We start from the raw sequence: 19,382 nt of genomic DNA on the forward strand, positions 1-19,382 counted from the left end.
TCCTTCAACTGGCTGGTCATTATTCAATCACAATCTGTACGCCCTAACAAGCGGAGTTTAACACACGCTACGCGCGCCTGCTGCTGCATTGTGCGCTTACCATCGGCTGCTCAGTGCGATCGTTACGTACGGATCGAACATGACAGCTCCAAAGCTAGATTGCACTATCATGCGACATCAGTTAGTGTTTCGGTCCAATTTTCTACCAGAAGATTTCAATCCGATAGAGTTGCATGCTTGGAAATGCACGCGCGGGGAAGTGCGACTTTACTCAGAAGGAAGTGGATAGTTTATGCTGCCGCTGGCCCATCCAAATCGCAAACCATCGCTTTTCCCTCATGCACTGCTTCTAAGTAGTGTTGCCGATCTCACGCCATCTCGTGTTTTTGGGCTCACTTTCCGGCCGAGCGTTACTACTGCACACTACACAGCGCCACACCTACGCGGGGCGCTTCTTAACGATGGATGCTTTATCACTAAGCTGTGGACGATTTTTCAAACGAGTATTTTCCAATAACCGTCAGTGCCAGACGGTTGCTCGTGAGTGCAGAAAGTAAGCAGAAGAGAGCGAGCGTGCGGACGAGGAATGTTCGTTTCTTGCGCGTCCCGAACCTTTTTACAAAATTGGCCCTCTTTCGGTGCAAGATCACTCCGTGCACTGCAATCGCTACGTACGACGCTGATGGTAAATAGTGCAATGTCACCATGGCTGCTATCCTAACGAGCTGAAGCGAGCTCTGGTGGGTTGCTTCTTTCGACCGAATGCTCTTTGTGCCGAATCCTAACAAATGTGTGTTTGGCACACGGTAGCTTGTTAAGTGGCCATGTGTCGACCGGACCGAAAAGCGAGACAGATGAACATTCATCAACCACGTAGCATTGCTCCGCGCCGGTAAGAATCATTTTTAATACGTCAACACACTTCGGTGCACATTTCGATTAAGTTTCTTTGCCATTCTCGGGCACTTATAAGTTGGTTTGAAGAGTGATTTTTATGTTTGATTGAATAATAGTGCTTACATTTCGATTTAATAGTACAGCATCGCAAAAAGGGGCTTCACGTACCTGTAAAAAAGAGAAGACGCTCAAATTAGTTACTACTGGCTGTTGTCCTAATAAGCGGTATTCAAAACTTTATCAAACATGAAATCAAACTACCATATAAAGTTAATACACACCTAAACCCATTCCAATTTCAGAACATATCTACCAAAAGTTCAACGCTCTACAGTATGTACATAATTAGGTTGCTAAGTGTTATGGCGCAAGGGTTGTCGTAACAAAGGCAGCTTAAACTGCACGGGTACGAAAATTCCACTTAAAAATTGCAACAATTTGTGATACTTATAAAAAAAAACGCTTCCTCATAACTTATCCGTACACACAGTTGGTATGCCTGCTGCAACAAAACCCAATCTAGGTTACGTCTGACAACGGTTGAGAGAAACTCCGAACAAGCGCAAGTTCTACACAGCGAGCGGAAAAACATGTACGAAACAGTAGCTTGCGGTCTCGCCAGAACTACTGCCCCCCTTTGGAAAGTGCTTTCGCCAACAAAGGCTCCAACGGCCACATACAGCACATTGGCACACCGCTGTACTGGAGCACCGGTACGGACCTGGTTTGGCGGGGGAGATGCAGCCGTTGAAAAGTTATACAACACGACCAAGTTGCGTCTGAAAAGTTATTTTTTACACAACAGGTGCATCTTCATTTTTCTTACATTGTGCAAGAAGCCAAAGCGATGGAGTAGACACAGATTTGTAAGGGAAATGTTAACAAAATTTATTTATTTAATAATTGTCAGAGATTAAACAGTTAACCTAAATTCGCCGCACTCAATTAGCACGGCAGAAGAGCTGAGCAGCTTCTAAGGTAGACGGAGTCGAATGAAGTGCCCCTTTGTTCGCGTTCACGACACAAGCCAAAGTTTTGAGTTTTGTTAGCAACAGCACGGCGCGCTTGATTACCGCCCGTAAGAAACTCCTCAGCGAAATATTGGCTGAACCAAATAAAAACCAAATAATGAACCACCACAAAACGGTGGCAGGCATTTGGTGGGGAGGGCCTGTTTATCCGACACGCGTTCGACTTCCTGGCTGGATGCCTGGGCGCGCTACGATAAGTTGTTCGCCCCAGTACCACGTCTACATCGACCCGGTTAAATGATACCGGCCCGTGTGGCGATGCCCCGAACCCGCTCAAAACACCACTCAAAAGTTACGCTATAAATATCCTGCCCCTGCTTCTACGATCGGTACTACAGCTGCGGCAGCCACCAGCAAGCGAGGCAAACACACGCTACCAAGCCAGCTTTCCGATTCATCAATCAATTCTACCGCCCAAACATGAAATCGTTTCAAATCGCCACCCTAACCGTGCTGCTGGTGCTGGTGGCCGGTACCGCATCGGCCAAGAAAGTGTCCACCATCTTCGGCATGCCGCTGCAGCAGGATCCAGTGCCCGCCACCTCCACCTTCATCGTGTCCGACTTTCTGCAGTTCCTGCAAACGGCCGTGACCTGCTTCAACAAGCTGCGAATCCCAGAGGAACGGTTCCCGCTCTACCTGGCCGGCGTGTTCCCGAACTGTCCGGAAACGCAATGCTTCGTGCGCTGCCTGTCCGCCAACCTGAACCTGTACTGTGACGAAACGGGCTCGGATATCGACCGGCACTACCTGCAGTACGGGCTGGGCCAGGACTACAACTGCTTCCGCCAGAAGGCCGAGCAGTGTCTGGCCGCTAACACTTCGCCGTGCAACGATCCGTGCGAGGCTGCGTACAAGCAGGAGCTCTGCTTCCTCGACGAGTTCCGCAAGTACGTCGACTCGAACATGAACTCGCTCATCGCGGCCGTCGCTGTGGAAAAGGCCGAACAGAACCCGGTATACTACAACATGCTGGCTCACAACTAAGGTGACGCACTGTCGAACACAGGAAAATAAACTATAGTTCATTAAAGTAAAACAAACCTTTCTGTTATTGCATTCATTTACTTTGCGCAACCCGCTGCTGTTCGGCTGGTAGCCCATGCGGCAGGTCAATAGTGCATATGTCAGGGGGGCTCGACCAATGCGAGTGTTTAGCTCACGACAGGCATGTTGAGCGATCACTGACCTTAACCGCTGCACCATGGGACCGCCGAGACAGGAAACACCTTCACCAAACATTACCTTCAACAGGTGTAAATATTTCTGCTAGTTAACTGTTTGCTTGACGCGGGATGTCATCGGTGCCGCGAACAGGGCAAGTGACGCTTTTTGTCCGTCAGTTTCTTCCAGTAGTCATGTTATGATACAACGTTTCAGTTAGTTGTCTACATTGAATGTATGGCAACAACACCTTGGCTGTGTCCAGGACCGTCAAGCTCAATGGCAAGGTTTATTATAAAAACTCTCCCAATGTGTTGTAAAGCGTTCAGTTTCAGCGTAGTGTTTAGCCTGTACATATGATGGCCAGCAGTGGGCAGGTAGTTGCCGCGGCAGCAGTGCTGCTGCTGATGCAGCTACAAACAGTAACTTCCGCGACATTCGGTGCTCGGGATCCTCCTCCACTGGCGCTCCGGGAAGCGCAGGCAGCGTGTGTGAAATACTTGGGCATCTGCGAAAACCGTCTCCACCAGTACAACAACAGCGTCTACCCGACCGACCAGGACACCATGTGTATGGTGCGCTGTGCCGGCATCATGGTCGGGTTCTGGGACGACTGTCAGGGACTGAAGCTGGACGGACTGGCTAACCTTTTCCCTGCGCTGGCAGCAAACAATCGCGTTCGGTATCAAATTATGAGCTGTGCAGAAAAGCGCATCGCCACCTGTCCGCCCCAAGATACCTGTGCCAGGGCGTACAACGGGTTCCGCTGCTTTCTGGATGCACAGAAGGGTGGATTCGGTGCGAAGGATATGCAGCCACAGCAATCGACTCCACCGCAACCGTTCGATGCGCAGGAATTCATTCGCTCGCTATCGATTTGTGCCAAGCTGCAGCGCATACCCAAGGACCGGCGGGACCTGTACGTGCAGGGCGTTTTCCCGAACGACGACAAAACCCGCAGCCTCATTCGCTGCGTCGGCATCCGGACCGGGCTGTACGATGATGAGCAGGGTCCCAACATCGCACTGCTGTACAGTTTGTTCGGCGCTGGTCAATCGGAGAGCGAGTTCCGGCGCAGGGCAAACCTGTGCATCGACGCCAACCAGCCACTGCTGGAAGCGCAGGACAAAAATGCTCAGGCGTACGTTAAGCTGTACCGTTGCTTTGCCGACCAAATCAGTGCACTCGTACGGGCCAACGCTAATGCCATGGCGTAGAGCTGACGGACACTTGTGTGCAAAACAAAATAAACAACACTTTTACCGCCGGAAACTACCGTATCGCGTTTCCTTTTTTTGTTTGTACCTTGCAAGCATTATTTCCTACCACGCTGAACGTACTACGCACTCACGGTAGCCGAAAACGTGTCCTAGCCTCCATCTTTGCGATGCAGCGCGTGTCTTATCAGGCGGTGCGCAGGTAACGCTTTTTACATAACATCCGCCTTTAAAACCAATCCTAGAAGGTAGCGTATGCCCAGTACTGTACCGTCCATCAGCCACCATGGAACGTGACCGCAGCAGCTCGTACGTAGCAGCAGCCCTGCTGCTGGTTTGCATTTCGCTCGCCTCCGCGCCACGCGGCACCGAGGCCAACATCTTTGGCGGCAAGCTCTACCAGAAAGCCCAGCAAGACTGCATACTGTTTATGGGTATCAATCCGCTCCGATTGGACCAGTACAAAAAGTTCGTGTATCCACCGGACCGGGACACGATGTGTCTGATCCGCTGCATCGGCATCTCGCTCGACTTCTGGGACGATATCTTAGGGTTCGACGTGGACCTGGCGGAGCAAGAGTTTAGTCCGCTAGTTGACGCCACCTTCAAGAAGTATCTGGCCGGCAACATTACGCTCAAGCTGGAGCTGCTCGATCCGCTCGACAACTGTGCCCGGGCGTACTACGCCTTCCGGACGTTCCGTGCGCAGATCCGTCAGTTTATCGGCACGGGCACCACCACCATGGCACCGAGCGTTAATTTCCAACCATTGACGGCGGTGCAGATCCTAGACATCATCGTGGATTGTGCGCGGGAAGTTAATCTGCCTCCATCATTCCTGACCAGCTTGACCAAGGGCATCATAACCGACTGTCCCGAGGTCCAGTGCCTTATTCGCTGTGCCGCCGTCCGTACTGGGCTGTACACCGATAAAGACGGAGCGCTGCTCGCCAATTTGCACCGTCAGCTAGACCCACCGGGAGAGGATCTGGCCAGTTTCAGCCTGCGCCAGGGGATGTGTTTGCAACGTAACCAACTGCCGCCGACGGCCGACTGCTGTACCCGTGCGTTCAAGCAGTTCTTCACCTGCCTGCGTCCCGATTTTGAGCAGTTTTTCATCAGAAACCGAGAGACCGTGATGCAGCATTTCTTGTATCAAACGGACCAGCCTGCCGAAGGACAGGCAACCCCCATGGTGCAGAACAATGTGTTGGATCCGTTCGGGGGCAATATGGGTATGATCTTAAGCTCGTACTAATCGTAGTCACCCTCACGACTTATCCGCTAATTTATCCGTTAGGCTTTGTAAATATACAAATTCTGTCTGAGTTTATAATTAGAGTTGATAACTTAAATTCTTACTAGATTTATGTAGTGGGGATGTTTTCAAAAATGAATTTTTTTCTAATTTATTTACCAACTGTTCCAACAACCACCTGCGTGTCTTGAGTGGAAATAAAAATTGGCAATTAAATGCTTATTCCAATAAACCAACTTTCTTCAAATCCCATCATGTTATAACTGTCAACGTGTTTCACACGCAGCTGTCACAAATGTTTTACTTTAGCATATGACTGTAACCAAATAGACACCCTAACGGAAAAAGGTCGAAAAAAAACCCCGTCAAAAGAACAAAAATTTACATTTAATGCAAACAAAACTCTGAAATGTGGTTCTGTGCAGCGGGTGCATCTTCCGGGAGCGGTTTAAATCCTGCATTTTTCGCCTTTGTTCCTCTCGCCCACTACCGGTACAGTGTGCCCAGGAACCAGACACTTTGAATACGTAATCGGAGCCCGGGAAAGCTGCTGCTTCTAGACTAACCGTCGGAAGCGGATAATGCACTTGCACGGCGCAAAGTATGAGCCAATGTGAAAAGCGACGGTAAGATATGCAAAGGCACACCAGGGGAACCACCCGGACGCCCAAAACGAGCGGCCGGAGCGAATTGTGAGCGTAGCAAAGCTTCAACACAATGTTGCTGTAGCCGTGCAGCGGGTGTAGCTCCACACCGGGGGGTTTTGAGCGCACTCATACAGACATACCGGTAAGAAAATAAGCTGGGCAAGAAAGAAAGAAAAAAGTGCTTACATTTACATTTCATTACACCGAGTGCTGCAAACCGATCGTGGTGTGTACGGTATGAGAGCAAATAAGCTCGCTAACGAAAACTTTGCTACCTTTGCCTAAAAATAACGATGAAGAAACAAAACAAAGAAAAGAAAAAAAGAGAAATACCCTTGAGCATGCCGGCATCTTCACAATAGAGGTATGAATTCAAAACTGCTGCGAGGGCTAACGAAGCGCATGAAGTATGTCTCTGTGCGCAAAGGATTCATCGCTGATAAGGGGCAAAGTAATCTTGTTGCGAAAATTTGAGTTCGTTTAACAGGTGTAAGGATTTTGCAGGTCAACAATCTCTATTAGTGAATGGAACATACTTTCAATCTATCGTTGACAAACTCAACTCCAATACGACAAAAGCAGCATAATTGATGTATGTAAGCAAAACTCTAATATTTGTATGTCATTTTCCGATTTATATAAACAAACATCGCTTAAATGAAGGTTACAGCTTTGACGCTATGCTGGAAATGATGTTGTGATATTCATGGGTGTGTATATCAAAGTTCAACAGTAACAAAAGATAAACCAAATAAAACCGTCTTACCCGTGCATCAATCAAACCGGAAACACCAAATTTTCCCTGTTTGGGCCTTTTTATTTTCAGTTACTTCCTTATGATAAGACTTTAGCCCTTTCATTGCTCTATGGTGGGTTGGTTGGATGGTTACGTATCTGCTGTACAAATCAAATGGATGAAGCAGCTTTCTCAAACACGTGTTTTGTTGCCAACAGCCATACTTTCTATCTGTTTTACCAGCGTTTATGCCCGCCGTAAATTATGTTTTACGATACACCGAATCCTACGTGATCCCTACAAAAGTCAAGTCATGCAATACGATGATAAAAAAGATACACGTGTTTCCAGCTGCACAGCACAGGCTTGTGAATGAAACGCCAAATCTGTTTTATAATATATAACCATAAGCGATCAAAGAAAAAAAACAAACCACCACATATGTTTATAGTCAAATACGTTCAAAAATATGTGCACAGTTTGACCAATTTTGCAATGATATCAAATGTGTGTGTAGTGCAAAAATGAAATAAAATAAAATAAAGGTCAATAAAGTTATATGCAACATAAAAGTAAGAAAATGAAATTAGGTCACTTTCGATCTACTTCAGTTGGTCCCTTACACCTATTGCAAAATGATGTTCATTATGCATGAATGATAAAGGAAAATGATTTTGCTCGTTCAGATGCCTCGTTAACATAGTGAAATGAATTTCTCGTCATATCTCCTTGCCTAGTTAGCTACTGAGCCTCTACACAATAGCAAATGCTGGAGCATCGACGGTCGAACATTACCATCTGGCTGGTCCGAAACCCTGACCGAACCTACTGAATCCGAATGCTCACCCAGGCCAACATTTCGTTCGATCTAGTTTTCAATTCGATAATATTTACTCGACCATATGTCAGAACTGCTGCACCATGCACCACATTGCCGGCGGCATCAAACGCAACGGCCAACGCAACCGTGTGGTAGACAAAGCGCAACGGAACCATTTGGAAAGGGTTCCGGAATGCATATAAAGCAGTGAAAAGAGCCGATAGAGAGAGACAGAGAGATAGAGAGAGAGATCAATTTTCTGACCAAATGCGACTGACCTGACCGTGCCCAGTTTCTACGATATCCAAAAAGGCCGGTACGAATACACCAAGTGATTGAGTAGGCTTTTTATCTGCATCAGACAGCATGGGCCCAAGGGAAAATACCAAAGGGATAAAGCTTGTATTTATGCAAATTCCAAATAGGCACTAGCCAATTTTCGTTTTGCTACTGCTCCGTTGCCAATAACTCACCACATCTTCGCACAACGAACGGTGCCGACTATTCGTGCATCTATACCAACCGTCGGCCCACGGACAAGATTTGCTGATTGAGAAATCGTTGCAAATATGTTACCGTTATGTCGACAATGCACTATACTAGACTGAACTGCGCAAGAAGTGCTTGGTGCTAGCATTTGTTTCCTGAAAATCGACCATTCTTGGGATATTTTTCCTGCAATTTTTTTCGATTCCTATTGGAGTTTGTTGAATGGTTTCAACGTTTCGAAAAAGACCTACACAAATTTCATTTGTAAAAGCTGCTGCTCCACGAATCCAACTGAATTCAATACAATCAATGTTTCCTCGGAATCATGACTATCACAAGAAAAACGTCATTCTCTGACAAAATTTCGAACGTTTTGTGGTATGGTCTAGCAAGAAAAGTATGGAATCAGTTAAATGCATTATTTTCAAGAATAAACGTTTCCTATCTGAAATTGAACAGCCGATAAAGGAGAAAATGATTTCAACGAACAATAGGAACACCTATCAATTGTTGCCAGGTTAAAAAGTTTTTTTAAGCTTAACGAAAACTTTCACAAAAGAGCTCACAGAGGAAATTCATTTCAAGGACAGGAAGCTCCAAACCTGAACCAGAGTGCTTAGCTGGTATAGGTTCGATAACGGAAAATGAATTTAAAAAATCAACCAGCATTATCACAAAAACTCGCCAGCTAGCCGCATGGTGGTGGTAGAACATATAACTTCGACCGACGGTTCAGTGTTTTATGAATATTTGGCTTTGAAAGCCTGAAAAAATCAAGAGAAAGGATTATCTTTGCAAACTTAGAACATTTAATATTCAAGGAAATTCGGTAGACAAGACATCGCAGGTAGAAAAAATGCCGAACAATTTTCAATTTTCAAGCGACAGTTGAAACTTTCGGCAGACGAAACTATAAGGCTTTTTTATTTTGAAACTGACAGAGAAAACCATTGCAAATTCGATTGAATCAAGAATGCGATAAAAAGGAAAAAAAACTTGAAAATACCTTTTGAAAAGGATAATTTAAGATCAATTGATTTATGTTTTTCAAGCTGTGCATTTTCGATCCGGAACTAAGCTAAAGGAAAGGTCGAAACAGCATATAGAAATTCCCTATAATCAATCCCAACGTGGAATGTTATGCTGCGAAAGTTATCAACAAACGGAAATGTAAACTTCAAGCAATGTAAGCCACTTTACAACATAAATCACCGCTCAGGGTTTCACGAGCGTTCGTAGTGATGGTATCCGACCAGTGATGAACATTCCTGTGGCACATCGTATTGTTCAAAATCACTAATCATCATCACCGGTGTTATCGGTTCTGTCAACTCACCGGATCAGCGGTATGATCCGACCGTATCGAAATCGTCGAAATGTCACAATTATTTTGATTACCGATTTTATGGGTTACGGCAATCAAGCGCCAACCTGCGTAACTGGAGAGCAGGAGTGCACGTTATACCCCGAAACATTACCGTAATGTAGAAATTCAGAACATTTGCCTAATTACAGCGAAACACGCTGGTAGTCGGCCGTGTTTGCAGTGGTTACTGCACGGTACACCCATCGGATGAAAATTTCGGTTGATCACTATGTTCAATAGAGCTTAAAAGCGATTGATTCAACATCAACATCTGTGCCGCTTTGAGCGCCCACCGTTGCAAACAGCTCATGATGATGAGTTTTAATAGGTATCTTTCATCGGTTCCATTAGCCGATGAAAACCTTCTCGCCTCCTTTGGCTAGAACTTCTAGCTATTCAAATGGAAAGGAAACTATCGCGTTAGAAGATGAATCATTGCACTCTGGGTTCAAGTACGAACTAAACCTCGGATTCAATCGATCCGCTCAACCGTGATGGCAGTATTTTGGTATTCTATATGCAAGTAGCTTCATTCGACCCATTCCTTCCAATCTTGTAACATCCTTTGTTCTTTTGCTCTGGCCCTCGCTGGCCACCAATAAATGCTTAAAGAGAACGTGAAAAATGTCCTATCCCTTTCCTATTGTTTCCATTCCGATTTGATTTATGACCTACTTTCAGTTGTGTTTGCTATAAATATTTACGACCGTAAAGGGTACCGTTTGAAAGATTTAACATCAGCACGGACATACATCACCTGTTATGCCATCGCTGCTGTAGCTTTCCTGCAGCTACCTGCCTGTGTGCTTCTTCGCGAAGGACATGATCTAAATCCAGCATTCCAACGATGCAGCAGAGGACCGTGGTGAATTACTTGAAAAATGTCTGAAGCCTGACAATGGTAGCCAAGCAAGGTGGTACTGCATAGTAGCAGAATTGTTAGAAGAAAGACTCCGGATGTATGATGGAATCATAACAACTTCATGTAGTTTTTGCAAATATAGCAAGAAAAATTATCTCTACGCTTAATCACATTTCGGGAACGTTCACCTGCGAGCAGTACCGCAGCTACTAAGGACGATCGTCCTCTGTAATACTCCCTCCTCCCGACTGTGGTCCCAGACTGGGCTGTTTGGGCCAACTGTTTCATCACGGTGGTGTCAGATGTTTGAACAGCGCTTCGCCGGCGTAACCACGGGCTGAAAAAACATGATATATCGGTGTATTTTCCAACGGTGGTGAAATTTATGCGCCGATTCTTTTTCGATTCCGAAGCGCTTTACATTCGTTGCCGCCATCCTTTCCATGCCCAACAAAACGGATGCACGCGTAATCTTCATAAGCTGCCAGTTGCGAGGAGGTGGTACTAAATGTTTCTTACGCAAGGTTTTTTTTTTATAATGGTATTCCATCTACCAACCCCCATTGTTTACAAACCGCTCGCTCTGAGTATCAGCCACAGGAACGTGCGGTTTTGTGGTGAGTGATAATACAAAAAAGGCGCAACCCTCATTCAAACACACCGAAATGCGTAAAAACATATCAGTCCACTTATTTCTATTTTCCCTCTCAAAAACACTTAAAGAGCTTTTGTGGAATCGTTTCCACGGCAACCACTGTCTGAAGCAGTAGGGGTCGGTTGGGTGTATTGAAGCACTGCTGCTTTTAACAAAAGCAGCTTCAGCGCACGTGGCGAGAAAGACATTTTCCAAAATCATACATTTCGCAACGCTTTTCGCATCCCATACGAGCGGGGGCCCGCCCATGATGTGATGGTGGAGCGAAACGAGAAAAGTGCTCAATAAAATGTAATCGCCAGCGCAAACTTTTTCGAGCCACAATGCGGTGCGCAAAAACCCCTAAATCCCATAACTACCGATTACGGCCGAGTTGCCGATGACAGGGGAAAACAAGTCCGTGGAGAGTTCTTCGCGTCAGCTGTGCATACAAACCCGCATTGGGTACGGGAATTCAGAGTCGGCAATTGAGATGGCCTACCAAGGGAAACTGTGCGATGGAGAACGACGAGTAGCATCAAACACACTCACACACACACAAACACAACCCGGCAAACGAAGCGATAAACACGAGCCTTTGCCAAAATAAATAAGCGTCTTGTTTATCCTGCTCGTTATCTCCTGGCGGTGTGTAGTATCGGCGAATAAACCACACGCATATTCGAATAACCGCACCGCCACCACAGCAGGAACCAAACGCAGCATCTCTCCTCCGATCATACTGTTTGGTATTCCCACCAATCTGGACCGATTCGAGGCGATGCAAGCGTTTCGACTCTTTCACAGAGTCGCTTGTACACATAAAAATCTGCCTAAAATTATACTAAAAATGATTACACTCATCGCTCAACGAAAGCGCACGGGCAAACAAAACGGAAATGTTCCTCACGCATACCAACCGTTCGGTAGCGAATAAGTGCAAAGAGTTTTTTTTTTCTTGTTGGTTCATTTTCCTTCCCGGAAGTCGCCTAGTTTCCACAAAAGACACACGCAAAGCTCTGTATATATGTGTGTTTGTGTATTTTTTTATCTCTAGATCTCTATGTTCACAAGATCATCATTTTGTAGGAGACTTTTTCTGTTCGTTTTTTTTTTCGCCCATATATACATAGTCGATTGGTCGATAACTGTTTTTGTTAACGAATCGATTTGGGGGAGGTAGTGTTTTTCTTTTGCATTGGATAGTACTTTTTCCCCAATGCTATCCCCTCTTGCCCGGTGAGCAAGACGGTGGACGAGCGAAGAACAAATTGACGCAATTAGGGCCACCACTTATTCGTTATCTGCAACGCCTACGTCGGTTGGTGCGGGTGTTTGGTGAATATATTACACTTTTTTCTTTCTCATTACCACTGCCCGGGGGATTACCGGAAGATTGAAGATGCTATCCAATATCGATTTGAGGTGCAAAACCCATTAATTTAGACGCCGTTTGTGTAAGGATAGCCCGTTCGAGCGAGCTATAAGTCAAGCAGGAGCCGTAAAATCGTATGATTAATCTGGTGGTCTGTAATTATTATTAACAAGTTGTATGCATACCATGAAATCCATGTAAAATCGTGTAGTAAACTTATTTGAACCAGACTTTAGAGATTAAGTCAAAAAGTGTCATTTTTATGGATAGAGCTACACATGCGTAATCTCCTTTAGCGAAACTAATCAAGCAATAACCAATAATAATAAAACTAAATAAAACTAAACTATTTATAAATCTATGACATAAAAATAACATTCCTGCTGATTGAATCTTTCGTGTTCTTTTAACGAAAACTTATCCCACCAAATGTTACAGCTAAAGCTTGAACACAGCTTTACTAATGAAAACTGGAAAATTAAGTTACTTCGAGTAAACTTAAGACTATTCGGATTATCTTAAGAGTCTCAAGGCGTGATGTACAATCCACAGCAACTAAAGTTTATCAGCGCTCTAAATATTCCTTCAGCTTTTCATCCCAATCATCCATCGGTAGCAATTCTGACCTACCACTACTGTAGCTAGCTCTATCAGCCAGCGTAAGATAAACTTTTGGCGGAATGTTTCGGTCTGGTTCAATAATTAACCGTAAAGTTCCATTTGCAAAATCAAACCAAAACTCAGTGGGCACCAGCCATAAGTAACCTAAAGGCAAAGGCCAGGAAAGAAAACTCGATTCATCGGATCTATGGAGAAGATCAACCAAAACTTTGTCCAAGTTCACTACCGACGTTTGGAAAGGTAGTCATTCATGCCCTTAGTCCATCCGGCTGCGTTTGTGGCTGTTGAGATTGTGGTATAAAATACTGTAAACAGTAGCTACACATTTGTAAACAATTTGAGCCCTGGTCAACCATCTAGTCAGTGACCATCTATGCAAAGATCAATTTCGTATGGAATACTAATTGATTAGAGAGCTTCTGGCTTCTCCGTTGAACTGTATGAACATTTCAAAAGCTGATGAATTTTGTATAAGCTCAAACCTCGTTTCAGTTGTCGGTGGAAAGCTTTCTTTGTAAAGCATTGCTTGCTTGTAGCAGCTTATTTATCTTATCTTTAGTATGGTTTACTGATTTTGGATTAAAATTCCCATAAATAAGGGGGTTTCTAGTTGCCTAAGAGTTTCTGCACTTTATAAAGAACACATGGTGTTTTTAATTTATATAACAACGCATCTTCCAACTTACCTGTAATTTTGCACACGTGTACATCCTCATCACTACCGTCGTTACAATCATCTTCGCCGTCGCACACGAAACTTATATGGATGCATTGGCCACTACCACAGCGAAATTGACGTTCAGCGCACTGGAGAGTCATATTAACTAAAATAAAAAAGATACAAAAACAACGCGTAAGATTCATATAATTGCTAACTACAAGTAAGAATAAATATATTTGGTCCGTATTTTAAATTAAAAGCTAAAAAATCAACCCCCCAATTTGTTCGTCGTACTTCATACTTGGCAGTGAAATTAAACTCATCTCTTAGAACCACCACATAATATTTTATCAAAATATTCCTTCTCTCTTGTTACAAAAAGCAGTGAAACTAATAGATGTTGACTTTAAATCCCAGCACATTATGCAACGGACCGTTAAATAAAAATACGACTTTAATACAATGATTCTCGGCAGGAATTGGATATGTCATCAGTAACCGGACACTCAGTGAGGTTTCTGTTCGTTAAGTGGTATGGTTAAATATGTGTTACGGCTGCATGGAATTAACCGAAGCTCACATATTGTTATCAAACAATCAATCCTTCTTCTGCCATATAAAATATAACGCAATGAAACACAGTCAGAGCAAAGTCAACTCCAACATGCATGCCAATTCCATGTCAACTCCATGTTAATGGTAGTTTTGACAAAACATCAAAACAAAACCAAATAAAAGATAATTAAAAATATGTATTGTCAAACCATTCTTTTTTTTATAATGATGTGTGTATTATACAACGAGCTTCAATTATTTTTTGATAAATTGTATGACTAGATAGATAATTCTTTTTTCGGATGTTATTACGCAAACAGCAAATGGATCAAATTATTTTTCTGTCTCGCTACATACCGCACACCATACAGTGCTTGTTGAGCAATCATGGATGGTTTATGGTGTTGGTACGTTTTCATCATGCTAACAACTTTCCCCCATCCCACGGAGGCCATTATGAAGGTTTGCTTGAATTTTTTTTCATATCACCATTCCAATGTCAGTGTAGAGATTGCGCTAATTTGATCACTTTCAGGACATACGAGTCAAGCAGTTTCAATGTTACGATCTTCCGTATGCTCTAACAGAGTTGGAAGAATGCACCGTGCATACACCGCGCAAAGGACCTCAACTGCTGACACTTTTGCTGAAGACGCGAAATCTAATACATCGCGTGTTCATGGACGTTACGGTCTTCTCGCAGTATCAACACACGCGAACGTATCTGTTCGGTACCACCTTTGACTACTGTGAGTATATGTCCTCAACCGATTCATATCACAATCCCGTTGCCAAGCTCATTTACGCTGTGGCAAAGCTAAAGTTTCCTCAAGCCCTGCTCCAATGTCCTGCTTCTGGGGTGGTAAATATTACCAACATGAAGATTGACGAAAATTTGGCACCGCCGATTATGCCGACCGGAAGGTTTCGTATCAACTTCCGAATGTACAACAAGCGCAACCAAACACTGCTCGCTTGGCTATGCGATTCAATTATCTCGGAAAAGCCGTTGAATTACAGTGTTGCTATTTTAGGTTAGAGTTTTAGGAAAACGGACATTATTAGTTTTTATTATTTTCTATTTTTCCTCATGAACATAAAGCAATTAATAGGATATTGTAAAGACACATTTATAGACTATATGTTTTACCAATAGGTCCATGTAAAATGTTCGTCTGCTTGAATTTTTTTTTTTTCCTCAAAACGGCTAAATATACCTGATTTCTATCTAAAATTGGCTTAATAACTCGGTTGTTATTTCTCAGGGTTCTCTAATTGCATCGACAACAAGCTGAAACGACAACGATCTGTTTCATGAACCGTGGTTGTCATTTACAACTGATCCAACAGATACCAATATTCAATGCGACTGCTAGCCATCAGTTGCAACATCTCATACTAGATTAATCACTTAAATTCTGGTTCTATTTTAGCCATTAGCTAAGCATCGGTAAATACCAAATGGCACTACCAAAACTCGAGCACCTAAACAGAACAGTTTACACTACGTTGTCGACACGAACTGCAATGCTACGGTGTTTAGCTGTGTGTTTTATAACAATTAGTATGTTTGCATCGAAAGACGCATACCAGAAAAGTTCTAAAGTAAGATGTAAATGATTGAACCGAAAAAAGTTCAACTATTACTATATACTCTCGTTTTCTAATTCGTGTAGCCAGTCTTTTTCAAACGATTCGAATGTGTTGAACAACCTATCCCCTCTGTAAGACTAGTGAAATGCAATCTAGAAAGTCCTCGTCATGGTCCTCAGGTAATAAACATCGTCGCCAACGTGGAACAGCCACTTCCAAAGCTATACGTCAGCACGAATATATACGTGAAGAATCGTCAAAGTCTTATAATTGTTTACGGTACCACCTTTGAGTACTGTGAGTTTCTGATGCGCAATGAGTCCCGATCTAATAATCCTGTTGCTGTGCTCATCTTCAACTATGCCAAGCACAACTTCCCCCAAGTACTTAAACCCTGTCCAATGGTGGGCTGCTTCAATGTAAGCGGTCTGGTGGTTGATAAGAACCTGATTCCACCGTTCATTACGCCCGGCGGGTACTTCGCATCGCAACGGTTCCACAACAAACGAAACGAAACTGTGCTCCATTACGAAACAGAGTTTTCCGTTGCCACACCATCAATATTCAACAAAACGATGTCTTTATTCACATTATAAAAGGAAAATGTAACAATTTGCATGCAGATGTGGTTAGACGCTTTTTTGTAACAAACCGAAACGAAGTTATCCAGGAAGTCCAAAACTGCTACAATACTATACACAACAACAACGTTGTTAAACATTCAAAACAGGGAATTCCAGGACATTCTAAAATGAGACATATTTCAAGGCATCGAAAGAAAATATTGTTATAGTATGTGCGCCAAACAGTAATAAATATTTTGCATTTGCATCAAATACACCCTTCACAAAAAAAAAATTGGGCTAAAACCCAAATATCTACCCAAGTACACGCATAAGATTCTGGCGAGCGATTCAGACGTTGAACGTTTTCCATCATGATTATTCATTTGTATCAGAAAAAGAATACAGTCTAAATTTATCAAGGCCAGCGTTAATGTATTATTTTTTCCCCTAATGCGGATATAGAGTAATTGCTATCACCGGTTACTGATTATTATCAATAAAAGTGTAATTACATACAACAGTGCAATTATTTACTAATTTGTTAATAAAAAAATAAGATTAAGGAAAGATGTCCGAAGAAATGAGACATAATACAAATTACAAATCAGTCCAATATTAACTGCACACCATGAAATATCTAACATTTTTGGTTATAGTACAGACAATCTTTTACTCCCCTGTCACAGTAGTCAGCACCAGAGTATTACAGAGCATTTTTCATACTTTTGGCGATTATAATTTATGCAAGAGGAATTTTTAACTTCTTACTTCCAGGTCAATTTGAAACGTTTCCAATGCATCGATCATCCTTACGAGATAAGCAAACTGCATTACTGCCATATGGAAACGCTTCGCAACGGTTCGCAAGTGTTAGGAGTGATACTGGAGTTTTTAAACAGCTTGCAAAAAGTAAACGTCGCTGGCGGCTTATATATACAGTACTTTCGCACCCGTACTCCACTGCTAGCGACCACCATGGAGTACTGTCAGCAAAATAAGGACATACTGTCGATCAAAAACCCGGTCAACAAATTTGCGCTGGATTACGCGCAGAAACATCTGCCACAGTTGCTTACAGACTGTCCGATCCGGAATGGCAAAGTGTTCAACATTACCGGGCTGCTTGTTGATGACCGACTAATTCCAAGCTTTGTCATGTCAGGCACATACTACGTGGAATTTCGTGTATTTAACAAACGCAACCAAACCGCTTTTAGTGCATGGCTAGAAGCTGACATAAAATGATAGAAAAAAGGTAATGCTACCTAGTTACTTAAGAAAAATGATTCAGCAGTAGATTTATCTTCCCTTACTATTTGTTAAAACAATAAGAATGTCATGAAAAATGCAATTTTAAAATTAATTCGTTTATCTTAACGACTAGCACAACTCACTAAAAGCATGTATACGTGTTGGATTTGTAATTGATCACAAAACTCATGAAAGTCATTTTGAACTGTTATCGTATTTAAATATGATATCTAACTTGAAAGTCGATAGGTATAAAAATTGTCAAATTTAGCATTAAAAAAAGATTAAAAAAACGATTGAAACAAATTGGAACTCCGTGAACCCCTCAAAATACCGGCCCGCTTCTAATTGTAATTGATAAAATCTGACGCACTCGAGAAACAAACTATGGACGATTAGTAATCAGTACTGTTTTGTCCCAATTACAACTATATACTGTTCTCGTTAGTGCTGTAAATGGAACCAACATTGATGGAATATTATAAAGTATTACTCTCAATTCCAAGGGAGACTTCAAGCAATTCGTTTCAGAGTACACAAACAATCGATTGCGAAGTTAAACATAAACACAGAAACAAACCACAACTCAAAACAGCGGTTTGTTAGGGACAACATAAGAAGTGGTAGCATGAATTAGAAAAAGTTAAAATGTTTTTAAAACTCCCTACATGTTTATCCATCATCATCCTGTTTCTAGCAACGGTCGTACACAATGATCATCGCAACAGTACTCGTGTAAGAACATAAAATCCACATCGTTACGAAAGATACTTTCAAACCAACTATGCACGAGACAAAATAATCTGATTACAGCCACTTCTTATAAAACGTTTGGACTGTTCGGATGAAAATTCCAAAGTGAGCACACTCATGCAAAGCCGACTCTTAACGCGTCGTAACGAACCGCAAGTGGTCGACGTGATGCTGGACATTCTAGAACCCACTTCGAAGCTGCTGATCATCTTCAATCTCTACACGCAATACTTTCAAACGAAAAATCTGCTGTACGGAACAACGTTTGAGTATTGTGATCTGACGAAGAATCTCAACACGCAAATAAACCCGGTCACTAGAATTGCTATCAACTTGGCTAGGGAGAATTTTCCCCAGGTGCTGAAACAGTGTCCCCTCTACGGGCTTGTTAATGTGACTGGACTGGAAGTCAACAGTAGATTGGTACCTCCATACGCACCCCAGGGTTCGTACTACTTTAGCATACGTGCGTCAAACAAACGAAATCAAACGATTGTAGCATGTACGTCTGAGTTTCACATCGTGCAAAAGGCACTGTTCACTCGAACTTTCTCGTTGCTGGCTTGAAAATAAAGGCTTTCGGTTTGAAAAAGAAAAATATTCGTTTCAATATTTTTCCCACATTTGTTGTATCGCCTTCTAACAAACTTTCATATTTTTTCTAATTTTTAATATTATTACTATACCGCAAAGCCAAGAATGTGCTCACCCTTTGCACCAAAAAAAAAACACCATAAGCAACACCAACCACCACGATACGACATAAAAACACATTACCCCATGGGCAAACTTTAGCAAAGTAAATTACATACCTCTCACATATCGCACCACATCGACCGCCATAAACTCGGGCGAATTAGTATAACCACACAAGGCACATTTTCTT

The 19,382-nt window shown here is 43.0% G+C and overlaps 2 protein-coding genes and 1 pseudogene across 10 annotated transcripts in view; 2 read left to right on the forward strand and 1 right to left on the reverse strand.

Annotated features, from left to right (window-relative positions):
• Positions 1 to 19,382, reverse strand: part of LOC120907814 (low-density lipoprotein receptor-like) — a 157,439-nt gene that overhangs the window by 106,210 nt on the left and 31,847 nt on the right. For all 9 annotated transcript variants that reach the window (XR_005740862.1, XM_040319115.1, XM_040319105.1 and 6 more), the window contains exon 3: positions 13,804 to 13,941. Coding sequence is in view for 8 of the 9 variants with exons in the window: in XM_040319115.1 (XP_040175049.1) it covers positions 13,804 to 13,941 (138 nt within the window). In the remaining variant the exon portion in view is untranslated. The remainder of the gene's footprint in view (positions 1 to 13,803; positions 13,942 to 19,382) is intronic.
• LOC120908010 (general odorant-binding protein 45-like) lies at positions 3,413 to 4,367 on the forward strand. Its single transcript, XM_040319126.1, has one exon. It carries the CDS (start codon positions 3,449 to 3,451, stop codon positions 4,307 to 4,309), a length of 861 nt encoding a protein of 286 aa, XP_040175060.1. The 5' UTR covers positions 3,413 to 3,448; the 3' UTR covers positions 4,310 to 4,367.
• LOC120907994 lies at positions 4,560 to 5,820 on the forward strand (annotated as a pseudogene).

Source organism: Anopheles arabiensis, chromosome 2 (genome assembly GCF_016920715.1).
Source record: "Anopheles arabiensis isolate DONGOLA chromosome 2, AaraD3, whole genome shotgun sequence".
Lineage (NCBI taxonomy): Eukaryota > Metazoa > Arthropoda > Insecta > Diptera > Culicidae > Anopheles > Anopheles arabiensis.